General features: G+C 44.7%; 1 protein-coding gene across 3 annotated transcripts in view; it reads left to right on the forward strand.

The window, feature by feature from the left end:
* LOC139227776 (AT-rich interactive domain-containing protein 2-like) overlaps window positions 1–17,810 on the forward strand; it is a 277,411-nt gene that overhangs the window by 230,630 nt on the left and 28,971 nt on the right. For all 3 annotated transcript variants that reach the window (XM_070858808.1, XM_070858807.1, XM_070858806.1), the window contains exon 15: window positions 2,714–5,112. In XM_070858808.1, the coding sequence (XP_070714909.1) occupies window positions 2,714–5,112 (2,399 nt within the window). The remainder of the gene's footprint in view (window positions 1–2,713; window positions 5,113–17,810) is intronic.

Below are 17,810 nucleotides of genomic sequence, written 5' to 3' on the forward strand. Positions count from 1 at the left end.
GCTGTAGAAAAGATTGGACTTTGGACTTCTTTCAATATAGGTCTGTGAAAACTTTGCAGGATGATAGGATCATGTAATCAATAGGATATGTTAAAGTAAGATTTAGACAATTTTAGGATATGTTTATAGCATGTTGGGGAAGCATTGGGGCCCAAATTTCCCTATGAGTTGCACCGTTTTTTGGTGTAACTTGATTTTTCTGGTGTATCTTTTTAGTTGCAAATATGGACATTTAATTTGCACCAGTGTAAGTGAGTTAGGTTTTTTGTTAGGTCAGTTTTTTTTTCAAAAGGGGGCATTCGCAGCCACTTGCATCATTTATGCCAATTTGGCCAGAAAAAAGTTGTACTAAACTAACTTAGGGCAGCGTATGTTGCCACTTCTGTCCGCACAGAAAGACCTTACTTACAGTTAAGGAATCGGTGCAAGTAACTACATTTAAAGCAAGACCAAGCACCAAACATACACAAAAGGTAATAAGCAATTAACAAATAAAATAGAAGGGACCCTGCACCTAAAGCACCAAGACCAAAGTAATAAGCAATCAATAAATAACAAATAAAAAAAAAAATAGAAGGAACCCAGCACCTAAAACACCAAAATCAATCAGTAAATAACTAATTAAAAAATAGAATTCCTACCTTAGGGAAGGCAGTGGGCCGCCGATGAGAGAGCCCATTCGACCTGGGCTAGGGACGGCGTGCTTCGGCCCCTCCCACACAGCCTGCAGCGTGTGTTTGCCGAAACGGCCTGCCAGGAGCTACTGCACATGTGTGCAGACTCTAGCGCACATGTGCAGAGGTCCCGGTACTGTTTTCAGTGCCGGGACTTAGCTCCGCCACCCCCCCCCCCCCCGCTTCATTGTACGTCACACCAGCTCCACAGATGGCCCGAGAATCGGCCATGATTGCAGGGAGTTTTTTTCGGCGCTGCTTCTGAGATAAAAAGTCGGCGGGGGACTCGTAGGTGCGTGGAAAAAAACGGAGGGCCAAATTTGGGCCCACAGTAACCGGGGTAGATTATTCGGCCCTTAGAGCCTGTACTGGCATACTGTGGGCCCTGCTTGTTCTGGATTCCTCCACCAGTAGAAATAGCTTTTCTCTATCTTAATCAAATCCCTTTATCATTTTAAACACCCCATTTAGATCATTGCTCAATTTTCGAAACTCAAAGGAATACAAGCCAAGTTTCTGCACCCTGTTCTCATAATTTAACCCGTGGTATAATTCTGAAGAATCTGTGCTGTCCCTTTGTAACTTCCTGCTCCCATCAGCACAAGTTACTGTGTCTCCTAACTTGATGTCATCTGTAAACTTGGATATACAACTTTATTTCTTCAACCAACTCATTGATATCTATGGTGAAAAGCTAATGATGCCGCAGTATAGATCCCTGGGAAACACCACTTGTCACATCCCACCCATCAGAGTACATTCCCTTTATCCCTACTCTCTGTCTCCTCATCCCAACTAATTATCAACCCATGTCACCAGTTGGGTGTCATATTCCCAGTGGTCGACTGAACAATAGCCAGATAAACAACCCACTTTGACATTGATGCAAAGCATTTTCAAAATGGCCCAAATCGATCTTAAGCAAATAATGAGAGCGCTGCCTGAGATAACCTCCTGCCTCTTCAGCTTCACAAAACCTACAATAAAGCACTGGTTTGGCCCCAGCTGGAGTATTGTGTTCAATTGTGGGCACTACAGTGTGGGAAAGGCGTAAAGGATTTGGAGAGGGTACAGAAAAGATTTGCTCGAATGGTTCCAGGGATGAGGAATTACAGTAATGTGGATTGACTAGAAAAGCTGGAGTAGTTCTCCTTGGAAAAGAGAAGGCTAAGAGATTTGATAGAGGTGTCTAAAATTTATAAAGGATTTAGATAGTCAATAAAGGGAAACTTTTTGCAGAGGCTGAAGGGTCAATAACAAGAGGGCAGAGATTTAAGGTGATTGGCCAAAGAACCAGAGGAGCCATGAGGAAAAACTTAGGATTTGGAATGCACTGCCTGATAGGGTGGTGGATACAGATTCAATAGTCTTCAAAAGGGAATTGGATAAATACTTAAAGGAGAAAAAATTGCAGGGAATGGAGAGAGCGGCCGAGTGGGGCTCTTCGAAAGAGGGCCGAATGGCTTCTTTCTGTGCTGTACTATTCTATCATTCTATGAAATCAAACTGCAACTGACACAAGTTATTTTAAAAAGTTATCAGGTGGATCCAACTGAGAGGTAACCTTTAAGACTTTTTTTTTAAACATATTAATGTTGGTGACATATTATAACAGTCCCATCAGCTCTTTGCTATCATTACAAGCTATCCACTATTTGCATGTGGATGTGTATGAACATCAAGTGAGGATCGGGTATGCTGTAATACCCCTATGCAATAAATCTCTCTAAGGTTCTTTGATGTAGAATAAAGACTTGAGTGAAATCGCGGAGAGTCATACCATAGCAAGAGTGCTTCCAGTGGAGGGAAAAATTGGGAGGAAATAAATAAAATTAGAGACCGCTGGATTTGAGAAGGTATAGGCAAATAGAAGTAAAATGAATAAAAAAGATGAATAATTTTAAGAACCATTCATAAGAAAAATATTTTTCTTCTGATTGCACTTGGATCAGTAAAATTAATTCTGTTCCAGTTTTTAAAGCAAGCAATGGTGATAAGGGTTTATTGCACTTAACCAATTTCCTTTCTGTTGCTTCTAGGTATGACTGCTCCTCATACCCAGAGCCCAGCTATTCAAATGCACAGAACCCTTACATCTACTTTTTCTACAAATCAACCAGTCACGCAAATCCTCTACACATCCCAGACCCAGAGTGTTACCCAGCTGCCTCCTGGGATAAGTACTCCCATCCAGCAACATCAATACTGTACTATTGCAAGCAAGGTGCCCACAGCTGTTGGAGGGATACAGCCTAGTACTATCCAGGCATCTGCTGTTCATCCAAATTTTCATTCTGCAGTAACCACAGTAGCTCCTGGGAATGCTGTAATGCAAATGGCAGCGACCAAAGTCACTACAGCAGTGCAGCTGCCCACCATGACCACCTCTGTTCATCTTCCTCATATTGCAGTTACTCACCAACCCCTTGTTGGACAGCAACCTGTCTGTTCAACTACAACAGTTCCTGTTCTCCATCAAACACTGCCGAATTCTCAATTTGCTTCAAGAATTCAACCCATTACAAGTGCTGCCATAGTCTCCCAAGGACAGCTTATCCAACCTTCTACTGCCCAACCTGTGCAAGTGCATCTTCAGTACACAGCAGCTCCCACCACTGTTGTATCTGCCGCTGCAGTCCAACTGCCGAGCAATCAGACTTTTACCATAGCCGGCAGTCATAACTCTTCACAGACATTTCAAAACATTAGTCCAACACCATTAACTATTGTCAGCAATTCCACCCAGCTCCAACAGCAACAAGCCCAACAAAGTGTCCAAGTAATAGTTGGACATCAAGGCCAAGTATACCCTGCCAGTTTTCATCAGATTGTTCTAACAAATCAAGGTGGAATTTCTTCTGCCCAGTTGCCACCATCCTCCCTGGTGAACCCCAGTACCTGTGGGCAAATGCTTTCTGTCCAGCAGCCTCCAATTCAAGTCCATGTTCAACAACCTTCCATGGGAGGCCCTCAATCTAATACTGGTGAAACCAGTGTAATTAAACAGTTGCTACTTCCTAAACCACCCCCTCATTCCCAAGCAGGCAAGCTCCTACTTCCTGTCCCACAAGTGTCATCTTCTGTTACCAGGGCTCAAAGTCCTCAGGTCGTTTATCAAATGATGGCCAACACAGTATCAAGTGTTGGAGTTCAACCCCAATCTCAGCAGCTGGTTGTAAGTCAGCCAAACTTGCAAATCTTACAGCCGCACGGAGGCCTACAAACTGTGCAAATTATCCCTGGCCAGTTCATTTCTACCACCAGCCCGAGTACCATTCTCCAGGGACCACCTCTCAACCAACAGGTTACTGTCACTGTCATGCCGAATACCAATTTAACCAACGCACACATGACCCAAGTAAATACAAATCCAGCAAACAGTCTTTCTGGAGACCCCAATGCAAAGCTAGTCACCAGTACCCATGCTATCCAGTCGTCATATGTTCCATTCAACCAAAGCAACCCAACAGTTGATGAGTTTGAAGGAGAGAAAAAGGTTTGTCAGAAAGCCGAGGATACTACAAACCTGCTCAGTTCACAATCTCAAGAACAAACTGTTGGACTGGTAGAAAATGCTTTCTTGGGTAATGCTTACAATGCAAGCAATGGACACCTAAATGGAAAAGTTGATCAGACTGGGAAGCTGCTTAATGGGGAAAGTAAGAAGGAGAGCCCTAGCTCAGGGATGAATCATTGTGGATTTGTGGAGAGCACAGCAGCTTTCCAGGAATCCAAAGCTAGCAGCGGGGCAAACTTAACAAATGGAGATCCAATTTTCGAGAAATCTGGTGCAGCAGAAATGAAAAATGCTTTAAAAAGACCTTTGATCAATGGGGACTCGGATTTTGCTAAAGGCGATCGTTTGCACGTAGGGAAGGATGTTCCTAATGAGAAATCAGTCGCGTCTAACCACTTAGGGAATGGGGAGATTCTTAATCGGGAGCAGCAAGATGTAAAGTGTCATCTGGATGGTGAGAGCATTCAACCGGGCAAAATGTGCAATGGCCCTTCTTCAGTTTCCAACGTGAAATCACATGCGCACACTACAGTAATAGTACCAAATCCTACAGTTCAGCAAGCACACAGGAACTCTGTATTAACTAGTGGAACTACAGCAATCACTTTTAATGTAACCTTGCCTCAGCCTCACCATAATGGCAATGTGGTTGTACAGTCCAACCTTGTAGAATCTTGTCAAGTGACCACCTGTCAGAGCAGCAGTACACTCTCTGCTTCAAAACTTTCTATCTGTGAAGGTCAGCCATGTCGACAAGCCATCAAGAGACCTGGTGAAGACACAACTGGCGTTTCCATGGCGGGTATCCCAAATAAAGTAGGGGTGAGAATCATGACTGTTAGCGACCCTACAAAAGCTGGTAGCAACACCATGATGGTGGCTGTCCCTGCTGGAGCCACCATTAACACAGCAACAATAGCAGTAAGTATGTATTTAACGTTCATTGTGGTTAAAATGTTCAGAAATGGTTTAAAGGATTTTTGTGGGGGCTCTGGACTATTTTGAATGCTTAAGGAAATTTCAATAGTCCAGTAGACAAATATAATGCACAATATTTACAGTAATTGCTTCGGGTTTTAAGGAAGTGGCTACTGAAATTGGTCACATCCTTCCAGCATTTTTAGGAACTTAATGTAACACTAGTTTGTGATCATGAGGATAACCTTGGGAATTATAGGTCAGTCCGAAACATCTGAAAGAGAGGAATAATGAAAGGCCTAGAGAAATATGGACTAAAATAATAGGATGTCAACATGTCTTTTTATCAGATATGACCTCTCATGAAGCTATTGGAATTTTTCCAAGGCTATAACTGACTTTGTGGATAAGAAGAGCTTAGTCATGGTTCCAATTCAAGATTGTGACACAATGCAACACAGGATATTGGTCCATCAAGTTGGAAAGCACAAAATAGGGAGAAATCTTTTGGTGTTGATTGGAAATTGGCTTGATCACTGGAAGCAAAAAGTAGTTGTTCACGGATTAAAAAAAAATAATAATTCATTCCGGGATGTAGGCGTTGCTGGCAAGGCCAGCATTTATTGCCCATCCTTAATTGCCCTTGAGAAGGTGGTGGTGAGCCGCCATCTTGAACCGCTGCAGTTCTTGTAGTGAAGGTACTCCCACAGTGCTGTTGCGGAGGGAGTTGCAGGATTTTGACCCAGTGACGAAGAAATGACGATAGACTTCCAAGTCAGGATGGTGTAACTTGGAGGGGAACTTGCAGGTGATGGTGTTCCCATGCATTTGCTGCCCTTGTCCTGTTGGTGGTAGAGGTTGCAAGTGTGGGAAGTGTTGCCGAAGAAGCCTTAACGAATTGCTGCGGTGCATCTTGTAGATGGTACACACTGCAGCCACGGCGCGCCGGTGGTAGAGGGAGTAAATGTTTAAGGTGGTGGATGGGGTCCTGACCAAACAGGCTGTTTTGTCCTGGATGGTGTCAAGCTTCTTGTGTTGTTGGAGTTGCACTCATCCAGGTAAGTGGAGAGTATTCCATCACACTCCTGATTTGTGCCTTGTAGATGGTGGCGTGCCTTGTAGGTGGTGGCAAGCCTTTGGGGGTCAGAAGGTGAGACACTTGCTGCAGAACAACCAGCCTCTGATCCGCTCTTGTTGCCACAGTATTTATGTGGCTGGTCAATGGTGATCCCCAGGATGTTAATGGTGGGAGTTTTGGCGATGCTAATGCCATTGAACATCATGGGGAGGTGGTTAGAGACTCGTTTATTGGAGATGGTCATTGCCTGGCACTTGTGGCGCAAATGTTGCTTGCCACTTATCAACCCAAGCCTGAATGTCGTCCAGTTCTTGCTGCATGCGGGCATGGACTGCTTCATTATCTAGGGAGGTGCGAATAGAACTGAACACTGCAATCATCAGCGAACATCCCCACTTCTGACATGATGGAGGGAAAGTCATTGATGAAGCAGCTGAAGATGGTTGGGCCTATGTCACTTCCCTGGGGAACTCCTGCAGTGATGTCCTAGGGATGAGATGATTGACCTCCAACAATCAGAAACATCTATCTTTGTGTTATGTATGACTCCAGCCAGTGGAGAGTTTTCCCCCTGATCCCCATTTACTTCAATTTTACTTGGGCTCCTTGATACCACACTCGGTCAAAAGCTGCCTTGATGTCAAAGACAGTCACTCTCACCTCTCCTCTGGAATTCAGCACTATTGTCCATAATGAGGTCTGGAGCTGAGTTGTCCTGGCAGATCCTAAGCTAAGTATATGTGAGCAGATTATTGTTGAGTAAGTACCGCTTGATAGCACTTTGCTGATTGAGAGTAGACTGATGGGGGCGGTAATTGGCCGAATTGGATTTGTTCTGCTTTTTGTGGACAGGGCATACCTGGGCAGTTCTCCACATTGTCGGGTAGATGCTGGTGTTGTAGCTGTACTGGAACAGCTTGGCTAGAGGCACGGCTTGTTCTGGAGCACAAGTCTTCAGCTGGGATGTGTTGGGGCACACAGCCTTTGCTGTATTCAATGAGCTCAGCCGTTTCTTGATAGCATGTGGAGTGAATGACATTGGTTGAAGATTGGCTTCAGTGATGGTGGAGACCTCCGGAACAAACCAATATGGATCATCCACTTGGCACTTCTGGCTGAAGATGGTTGCAAATGCTTCAGTCTTGTCTTTTACATTCACTGCTGGGCTCTGCCGTCATTGAGGATGGGGATATTCATGGAGCTGCCTCCTCACATTAGTTGTTTACTGGATGTGGCAGGACTGCAGAGTTTTAATCTGATCCATTGATTGTGAGATCGCTTAGCTCTGTCTATGGCATGCTGATGTATGTTGACCTGTGTTGCAACTGCCCCAGGTTGGCACCTCATTTTTAGGTTTGCTTGGTGCTGCTCCTGGCATACTCTTCTGCACTCCTCATTGAACCAGGGGTGGTCCCCTGGCTTTATTGATAGTGGTAAAGTGAGGGATATGTCGGGCCATGACGCTACAGATTTGGTGGGAAACAATTCTGTTGCTGCTGATGGCGCAGTGCCTCATGGATGTCTGGTTTTGAGCTGCTAGATCTGTTCTGAATCTACCCAATTTAGCACGGTGGTAGTGTCGAAATCTCGACCTCAGAAAAGAATGACTCCGACACTTACAGCTCCGATGGAAGTTTCCCTTTTAATTTACTTGCTCGCAAGGGGTAGGTTTCACTCAGTCAAGGGCCAAATGAAACCTCCGCAATGGTACAGCTTCACAAGATATTTATACAGTAAAACCCAAGTTCTGGCCTCTCCCTGTGTATTGCTCTGACTCACAGTCAGTGAATACAGATAAAGAGTTAATTACTATATCCTGGACTGAAATGGTGTCAAGATATTTCCTTTTGTCAGGGTTATCAGAAAGCCAAACGGCCATTACTCCATGAGTCATAGGTAATGGGCTATCACCTGTCTTGTATTGTATCAGGATTATCCAATTTCCTGGTCAGTTTACCTGTTTGCTTCAAATGGATGAGGTAAAGGAAAGAGATAATGGCTAGAAGATAAGGGTGGGGTGACATGGAACTCCTGTAGTGAAGACAATAGGAGAGCACCATGGGGGGTTACTTGTCTCAGCATGACTTGTCTCCTAGCTGTCTGATAACCATCAGCCATCTAACAGCAGGTTTAGCTGTTCATAATAAGTTGGCTGCTAAAATGCAGAAAGTTCTGGAAGGGCCAGGACTCCATTTTAATCAAAAGGCACACAAATACCGTATGGTATCAGCTTAGATAAAAATACATTTCCACATTCCCCCATTTTGTCCTTCACAAGGACAACTCAATCCATTCTGATCTTGTACAGTCTCTCCATTTCCATTTCTTTTAGTTTCATTACTCACTAGGCATATTATACCCTCAGGATTTCCTATTCTGGGAGTAATGCTTAGGAAGGGAGGCTGATGGTTATTATCATAATTGGGCTGGTACCATCCCTGGAAGGCTGTAAGTTTATACCCTGCCGACCTCCATTCTGTTTGCTCCTTTGTTTCTGGCCCCTTAGTTAGTTTTGTCCTGTTTTGCACTGTCAACCATTCTACCATTTCTGATTCGTTAAAGGGGACAGATCTGAGGGGAATACCCCCCCTGGAGTGGACAGGTACATGGGAACATATCCAGCAACTCGACAAGTTTCTTTCTTGAGCATACCTATGACTCAGTGCCATAAATACGTTTACGTGCAATTCCCTTCGGTGGTGGGTCTGTACCCCTGGTGTAATCAATAATGTGAAGTAAAACCCTGTCAAGCCCAGCACCATCAGTCCCCATAGTCCATACAGTTCCTTATTCAGTCTTCCTTTTTCTGTTCCTCTGATTCCTTCGTCCCTTCCTCCTGGTCGGGTGCCCGTTTGCAATGGGATGCGTGGATCCATGTTGGTCTTTCCTTTACCTTGATTGCAGTATTGGTCGCCAGCAAGACCTGGTATGGTCCTTCGAATCTTGGCTGTAGACTGCTTTTCCTTTTAAAAATCTTGATGTAAACGAATTCCCCTGGCTCCAGGTTATGACACTTCCCTTCCGCTGGCTTGACTTGGGCTTCCTTTACCTGTGAATGAAAGCTGGAAATACATTTGGTTAGTGCAATACAATAATTCAACATATTTTCCTCCATTTTGTGGATGTCCATCTGTTTTGCAGTAAATGGTGCTGTAAAAGGTAGTCGTTGGGGACGTCCCATAACTATCTCATGTGGTGACAAGCCTGTTGTTCTGTTGGTTGCAGATCGCATTACCATCAAAGCTAAGGGCAGCAGTTCTGTCCATTTCAGTCCAGTGTCATTGCATAGTTTTGCCAGCTTATTTTTAAGCATTCCATTATATCTTTCAACAAGTCCAGCTGATTGTGGATGATAACTGCAATGAAAACGTTGATTAATCTGTAAAGCTTTACACATTTCTCTTATGACAGTTCCCGTGGAATGTGACCCGTTATCACTGGAAAGCTTAGCAGGGATTCCGAAGCGCGGTACAATTTCTTTTAACAAACATTTAGCAACAGTAGTGGCATCGGCCTTTTTACATGGAAAGGCTTCAATCCATCTAGAGAACACATCTACAATAACTAATACATACTTGGATCCCATACACATAGGTAATTCAATAAAATCCATTTGTAAATGTACAAAAGGCCCGACTGGATTTGGGTGGGAGGCAGATTCTACTTTTTTCGTCTTACCCGGATTCATTGTCTGACAGGTAACACAATTTTCACAGATTTGTTTTGCAATTGCCGAAATACCTGGTGCATACCAAGTTGCCAAAATATAATCTGCCAATCCCCCTTTGCCTGCATGTGTGAATGTATGAACACATCGGGCAATCCATGGAAGTAAGGATCTAGGGGCCACCACGCGGCCGTCATGGTGAACCCATATTCCTTCTGGATTTTTATAACATTGATCCTTCGTCCAGGTCACCACCTCCTCCGTACTGGCCTGTGTCTGAAAGGCCAGCACGTCATTAATAGTGGGTGGCGGGTCTGAGCAATTATTTTTCCTTAGTGGGAACAATGACACCTGCATCCCCCCTTTCGACAGAGCTGCTGACCTAGCTGCATTATCAGCTCTGGCATTCCCAAGTGCCACCTCATTCGACTGGCCTGTATGTGCCTGGCATTTGATAATGGCAAGTTTTAAGGAGCATTGAATGGCTCGCAGGGTAGTGCCACACAACACGATGGAGGGTGGCCTCGCTGTGAAGATGGAATTTCGTCTCCACAAAGACTGTACGGTGGTCACTGCTACCAATGCTGCATTAGAAGGAAGGCAGGTCATTAGTGGGGTGTCTTAAGGATCAGTGCTGGAGTTATCATTTACATTGTATGCAAATTATTTAGAAATGCATTTTGCTGATGCACATCATAGAACAAGCAGACTAAATCTAGAGAGGTTTGGATGGGGAAGTAAGCACTGGAGATGAACGGTCATAAAAATGTTATGGTAAAACGTCAATTCAATGTGACTGCTTAGCACTCATGCCTTTGAGTCAGGTGGTCATAGATTCAAGTCCCACTATGAAGGTTTGAGCGCATATTCTAGGCTGAATCCGAAAAAAACCTGATGTTTTTGCACTAAAAATATTATGCTGTTTCACTAAAAAGGTTTTTAGAAGATAGAAATGGTAAAATTGTGAACAGAAGCTTAACAGCTTTTTCACTAAAGCTGAGAAGGTTAAGGGCTAACTGTAGTGGAGTATTTTTTTAAATACTCTGGTTCAAGGATTCAAGAAGTCTTTATTTGCACTGGTGGGGAGAACGCCTGCTCTCTCTGTAGCCAGGCTTCTCCGATGATACAAAGTTTCAAGCAATCTTTTATACATTTAATGATGCATGTCAGCCTCGTGCACGATCCCCCTATGCCATTTAATTGGCCCAAAGCCACCATGCACAGTTGCTGATTGACTAATTCCCTTTCGCGTAACACAAGCATTCGCCTATGTCTCATACCAGATGGAGTTTCTCCAACATGTTACTTCTGACCCCTTGCTCTGTTTAACTGCCTCTCTGAGCCTCCTGTGGTTCAATGGTTTGGCTATTTGTAATTGTCCTCAAGTTACACAGCTTGCAACAGTCAATCTGACCACTACAAAAGCCTATTCGCTCCTTTTGGTCCAGAGACCCATCTTTAACCCTTTAATTATAGCAGAGCTCGAAAGCCCCATTTCACTAACCTAATTCGGGTTTTAAAGGTTATGAAGGAATATGTGAGGTCAATAGTAATAACTTGTTTCCACTGGTTGGGAAGATGAACAAATTTAAAATAATTCCAAAAAGAATAATTCTTTAACAGGGTGGTTAAAATGCTAATTATTAGCCAGGCTGTTGTTGATGTAGAATCCAAAAGTTCTTTTAAAAGGGTAGTCGATAATTGCTTGGAAAAGAGGAATAGTTCTAATGGCTATATTTTAACTGGTTGCCCCTTTTGGCGACATTACAACAGTGACTGCATTTTAGAAGTACTTCATTGCCTGTGAAGTGTTTTATGATATCTTGAGGACTTAAAAACCACTATATAATTGCAAGTGCTTCCTTTCTTGAAGGGTATGTAGAGTAGGCGGCAGAGTGGGATTAAACTAGGTAGCTCGTGGAGAAAAACGCTGGCACAGGCTTCATGGGTTGAATGGTCTTTTTATGTGTTGTTTTATGATTCTATGAAATTGTTTAATATAACTAGAATTTCTGTAACTAGGAGGCAAAAACGGAAGTTCAAAAGAGGCAAGAATTGGGTACGGTGGCATAGGTATGTTATTGGACTAGTAATCGAGAGGACTAATGATCCAGAGTGTGAGTTCAAATTCCACCATGGCAGCTGGGGAATTTAAATTCAATTAAATAAATCTGGAATAAAAAAGAAGCTACTATCAGTAATGGTGACCATGAAACTATCAGATTGTCATAAAAACTCATCTGGTTCTTCAGGGAAGAAAATCTGCTGTCCTTACCCGGTCTGGCCTATATGTGGCTCCAGATCCACAGCAATGAGCCAACTGACTCTTAACTGCCCTCTGAAATGGCCTAGCAAGCTACTCAGTAGTATTCAAGAAGATGGCTCACCACCATGTAAGTGCAATTAGGGATGGGCAATAAATGTTGGCCTTGCCGGCGATGTCCACATCCCCTGAATACAAATTTTTAAAAGATACACGGGGAGTAGATTTAATTACTCAGAGAGTGACATAGGTTGGACATCTTGGCGAGTTGCGAATTGATAATTAAACTTCTTTGTATCTTGGAGCAGGATGGACAATATAACTTTGGGTTGCCACAGAAGAAAGCTTCGTCTTATCTTCTGCTCCAAATGTCTGCATATTATCTACAAGAAATGCTTGAGCAAGGAAATCTATTTTGGACAAAAAATAATTTCCATCAAAAATGGCCCGAGACTGAGGATACTCATTAATAATATCAATGGGTTCTAGGGCCTTAAATCAGAATATTGATGTAATCTGCTTAATAATGGTTGTGCCATCAGACAATGCCATTGTTTATTTCTCCTGGGTGTTTATTTCACACCCTCCAGCATGAAATTGGTGGCATAATTGCACAGAAGACAAATGTCAAACCCTGAATTAAACCTCCCTGTGCATTTTGTTTCCCAACTCTTCCAGACAGCTACTTAGATTCTAGATTTAGATAAAGCCGACTTCAATGGGATGAGGCAGAGACTGTCCACAGTGAATTGGGCAAATCTGTTAATGGGTAAAAGAACAGATGATCAATGGACGATGTTTAAAAAATAATTTAATGTGATATAGAATCAGTTTATACCCCTGAGGGGCAAGACTCTACTTGCCAAAAAAAAAAACAGCAATGGACAACTGAAGAGGTAAAGGACTGCAGAAAACTAAAGGAAAGGGCATACAAAAATGCAAAACAAAAGCACAGATCCTGGCGAATGGGAAAGCAAAGGGTTACACAACAGATAGTAAGAGCTATAAAAAGGGAGTATGAAAAGAAACTTGCAAGGGATATCAAAATCAATGTGAAGAATTTTTACAGTTACATAAGATAAAAGAGGGTGGTCAGGAGCAGTATTGACCCCTTAAAAAGTGGAGATATTGTCAATAACAATGGGGAAATGGCAGATATGTTGAATAATTACTTTGCATCAGTATTTATAGTATTTTAAAGCATGCCATAAATCCCAAAGAAACTAATATTGAATCGGGGACAGGGACTCAATAAAATTATCTGAAGTAAAATATCAGTAATGAAAAAAATAATGGCACTAAAGAGTGACAAATCCCCAGGGCCAGATGGTTTCTGTTATGTCTCAAATAAAGTAATGTGACTGAGTACTGTAGACGTGAGTAAGTGTGACCTTAGTCTCTTTATTCTGACTCCAGAGTGCCCTCAAGGGATGCTGGGATCGCTTGGGACTCCCAACAGATGCGCCCTCTGGTGGCGGTAGAATGCTGGTTACAAGGTGTTGCATACATAACATCACTTTCCCCCCTCCCCCCACCCCCACCCAAAGTCAATAGTACACTTATTTACAGGGTGAGACGATCTGGGGCTTTCCGCTCCCTAGTTGATCGTCTCGGTACAAACACAGGTGCAGGTGAGTGAGTTGGGCCTTTGCTGGGCTGCTGTGCAGCTGGCCTTGCTGGGCTGCTGGGGATGATGAGTTCAGCAACCTTGATGTCGGTTGCCACTTGTGTGTGTATGTGTATCGGAGGGTCAAAGTTGGTGGTGTCATCTTCAGGTTGCTCATGGCTGTCTGTGAATCACAGTTTGGTTTGGTCCAAATGCTTTCTGCAAGTTAGTCCATTTGCAAGTTTGACCTCAAACACCCAACTCCCTTCTTTGGCTACAACAACGCCAGCAAGCCATTTGGGACCATGTTCATAGTTGAGTACAAATACAGGGTCATTGACTTCAATATCGCGTGACAAATTTGCGCGATCATAGTACATGCTTTGTTGATGCCGCCTTCCCTCGACATGATCATGAAGATCAGGGTGGACTAGAAGAGAGCCTTGTTTTGAGCGCCCTTTTCATGAGCAGTTCGGCAGGGGGAACCCCAGTGAGCGAGTGGGGTCTGGTGCGGTAGCTGAGTAGGACTTGGGACAGGCAGGTCTGTAGGGAGCCTTCCGACATAAGTTTCAAGCTTTGCTTGATGGTTTGGACTACCTGTTCTGCCTGGCCGTTAGATGCGGGCTTGAACGGGTCAGATGTGACGTGCTTTATCCCATTGCAGGTCATGTATTCCTTGAATTCAGCGCTGGTGAAGCATGGCCCATTGTCGCTTGACAAGGACATCAGGCAGGCCGTGAGTGGCAAACATGGCTCGTACGCTTTCGATGGTGGCAGTGGACGGGCTTACAGACATTATTACATGCTCAATTCATTTTGAATAAGCATCTACAACAACGAAAAACATTTTGCCTAGAAATGGGCCAGCGACGTCATCGTGGATCCTAGACCACGGTTTGGAGGGCCATGACCACAAACTTAGCTGTGCTTCCCTGGGTGCATTGCTCAGTTGAGAGCAAGTGTTGCATTGGCGCAAGCCAGATTCCAAATCTGAGTCGATGCCGGGCCACAGCACATGGGATCTGGCTATAGCTTTCATCATTACTATGCCTGGGTGGGTACTGTGTCGGTCGCATATAAACGTTTGCCTGCCTTTCTTCGGCAAAACCATGCGATTACCCCACAAAAGACAGTCCGCCTGTATCATCTTTGCGCCGCTGGAATGGCTTGATCTCTTCATGCATCTCCACTGGGATGCTGGACCAGCTCCCATGAAGGACACAGTTTTTTTTTTACAAGGGACAGTAAAGGATCCTGGCTGGTCCAGGTCCTGATCTGGCAGGCCGTAACGGGTGACTTTACTTTTCAAATGCATCCATCACCAAGAGCAAGTCTGCAGGCTGTGCCATTTCCACCCCGGTGGTGGGGTATGGTAGCCGACTGAGAGCATCAGCGCAGTTCTCTGTGCCTAACCTGTGGCGAATTACATAGTTATATGCAGACAGCGTGAGCGCCCATCTTTGGATGCGAGCAGAGGCATAGGTATTAATACCTTTGCTCTCTGAGAATAGCGATATGAGCGGCTTATGGTCAGTTTCTAACTCTAACTTAGGCCCAAACAGATACTGATGCATTTTTTTCACCCCGTAAACGCATGCCAGAGCTTCTTTTTCAATCATACTGTAGGTCCTTTCGGCCTTGGACAAACTCCTGGACGCATAAGCGACCAGTTACAATGTTCCCGATTCGTTTGCTTGTTGTAACCCGACCCCACACAAAGACGCATCGCAAGCTAGCACCAAACATTTACATGGATCATACAGACAAGCAGTTTGTTGGAACATAATAGATTTCTGGCTTTCTCAAAAGCAGTCTCTTGTGATTTCCCCCATACCCAGTCATCTCCCTTGCATAGCAACACATGTAGAGGTTCTAGCCAGGTGCTTAACCCGGGTAGGAAATTACCAAAATAATTGAGAAGTCCCAGGAACGACCGCAGCTCCGTCACGTTCTGTGGTCTCGGCGCGTTCTTGATGGCCTCTGTTTTGGCATCGGTGGGTCTGATGCTGTCTGCTGTGATTCTTCTCCCTAAGAACTCGATCTCTGGCGCCAGGAAACCACACTTCGAGCGTTTCAACCGGAGTCCCACACGATCTAGCCGACTTAGAACCTCTTCCAGGATCTGCAAGTGTTAGATGGTGTCCCGACCTATGATCAATATGTCGTCCTGGAAAACCATGGCGCGCGAAACCGACTTTGGTAGACTCTCCATGATCCTTTGAAAAATGGCTGCGGCCGATCGAATCCCAAACTGGCATGTATTGTAGATGAACGGGCTTTTGGGCGTGTTGATGCAGGTAAGGCTTTTCGAAGATTCCGCCAGCTCCTGCGTCATGTAGGCCGAGGTCAGGTCCAACTTCGTAAACATCTTCCCTCCTGCCAGCGTCGCAAATAGATCGTCTGCCTTGGGTAGCGGGTACTGGTCCTGCAGCGAAATACGGTTAATCGTTACTTTATAGTCCCCACAAATTCTGACCGTGCCATCGCCCTTGAGAACCGGAACAGTCGGACTGGCCCACTTGTTGAACTCAACCGGCACGCTGATGCCCTCTCGTTGCAGCCTGTCCAGCTTGATCTCCACTTTCTCTCGCATCATGTATGGCACCACATGTGCTTTGTGGTGGATCGGTCGTGTAACGGGAACCAAGTGGATCTGCACCTTCGCCCCAGAGAAATTTTCGATGCCTGGCTCAAACAACGACAGGAACTTGCTCAAAACCTGGGCACATGAGCCGTCGTCGACGGACGAAAGCACTCTGATGTCATCCCAGTTCCAGCGGATTTTTCCAAACTAGTGTCTGCCGAACAGTGTGGGGCCATCTCCTGGTACAATCCACAGTGGTTGTTCATGTACCGCTCCATCATAGGAGACTTTTACTGCTGCGCTGCCAATGACAGGGATCAGCTCTTTAGTGTAAGTTCTCAGCTTGGTTTGAACAGGGCTCAGCTTGGGCGCTTGGGCCTTTGTGCCTTGTTGCACCACAGCCTCTCGAAGGCCTTTTTGCTCATGGTAGATTGACTCGCACACGTGTCCAATTCCATGGATACTGGAAATCCGTTCAGTTCAACTTTTAACATGATCGGTGAACGTTTCGTGGTGAAGGTGTGTACCCCGTACACTTCTGCCTCCTCGGTTCGAGCCTCTAGTTTAGTTTGACCTGCCATGGATCGGTCTTCCTCTGCAACGTGGTGGTTTGTAGCTCGTCTGCACATTTGCTGGAGGTGTCCCATTGTTCCACAGCCTTTGCACGCATCGTGTTTGAAGCGGCATTGATGGGCTCGATGACCACCTCCGCAGTGCCAACAAGGTGTTAATTGCCTCGCATTCACACTTGATGGCGGACTCTGAGTCATCTGAGGTCGTGCAGCTGCAAGCGTGTACGTTCTGCCATATGCATTCCTGTCTGCAAACAACATTACTTTGTGTACAGTACTTGCCAATGCATCTTTATGCTACGAAATTTGTTGGGTATTATCGCTGGTGGACATAAATGCCTGGGTTATCGTTATGGCTTTGCTCAGGTTTGGTGTTTCAACAGTGAATAGTTTGCGAAGGATAACCTCATTGCCAATGCCAAACACAAAGTCGCTTAGCATTTGCTCCAGGAATCCACCGAATTCACAATGTCCTGCAAGGCACCTTAGTTCGGCTATGTAGCTCACCACTTCCTAGACTTCAAAATCGACACCTTGCCATCAGAACGTTCTCCTTCGGATTTAGATGCTCCCGGACCAGCGGGAGCAACTAAATCCGATTTGGTTGTTGGTTTCACCGGAGCAAGAAGATTCTTCATGAGGCCATAGGGTGTTGCACCGCAGACGGTGAGGAGGATCGCCCTTCATTTGGCAGCATTCTCATTCCCTTCCAGCTCGTTGGCCACGAAGTATTGATCGAGTCACTCCATGAAGGCTTCCAAATCGTCATATTAGAATTTCTCCAGGATACCAACAGTTCTCTGCATTTTCGCCTGATGGTTCGTTATCTATCACTCGTCGCCAGTTATTGTGTGAGGCCACTTGAGGAAGAGTGATCATAATATGGTAGAATTCTTTATTAAGATGGAGAGTGACGCAGTTAATTCCAAGA

The sequence above is a fragment of the Pristiophorus japonicus genome, chromosome 17 (assembly GCF_044704955.1).
Source record: "Pristiophorus japonicus isolate sPriJap1 chromosome 17, sPriJap1.hap1, whole genome shotgun sequence".
Lineage (NCBI taxonomy): Eukaryota > Metazoa > Chordata > Chondrichthyes > Pristiophoridae > Pristiophorus > Pristiophorus japonicus.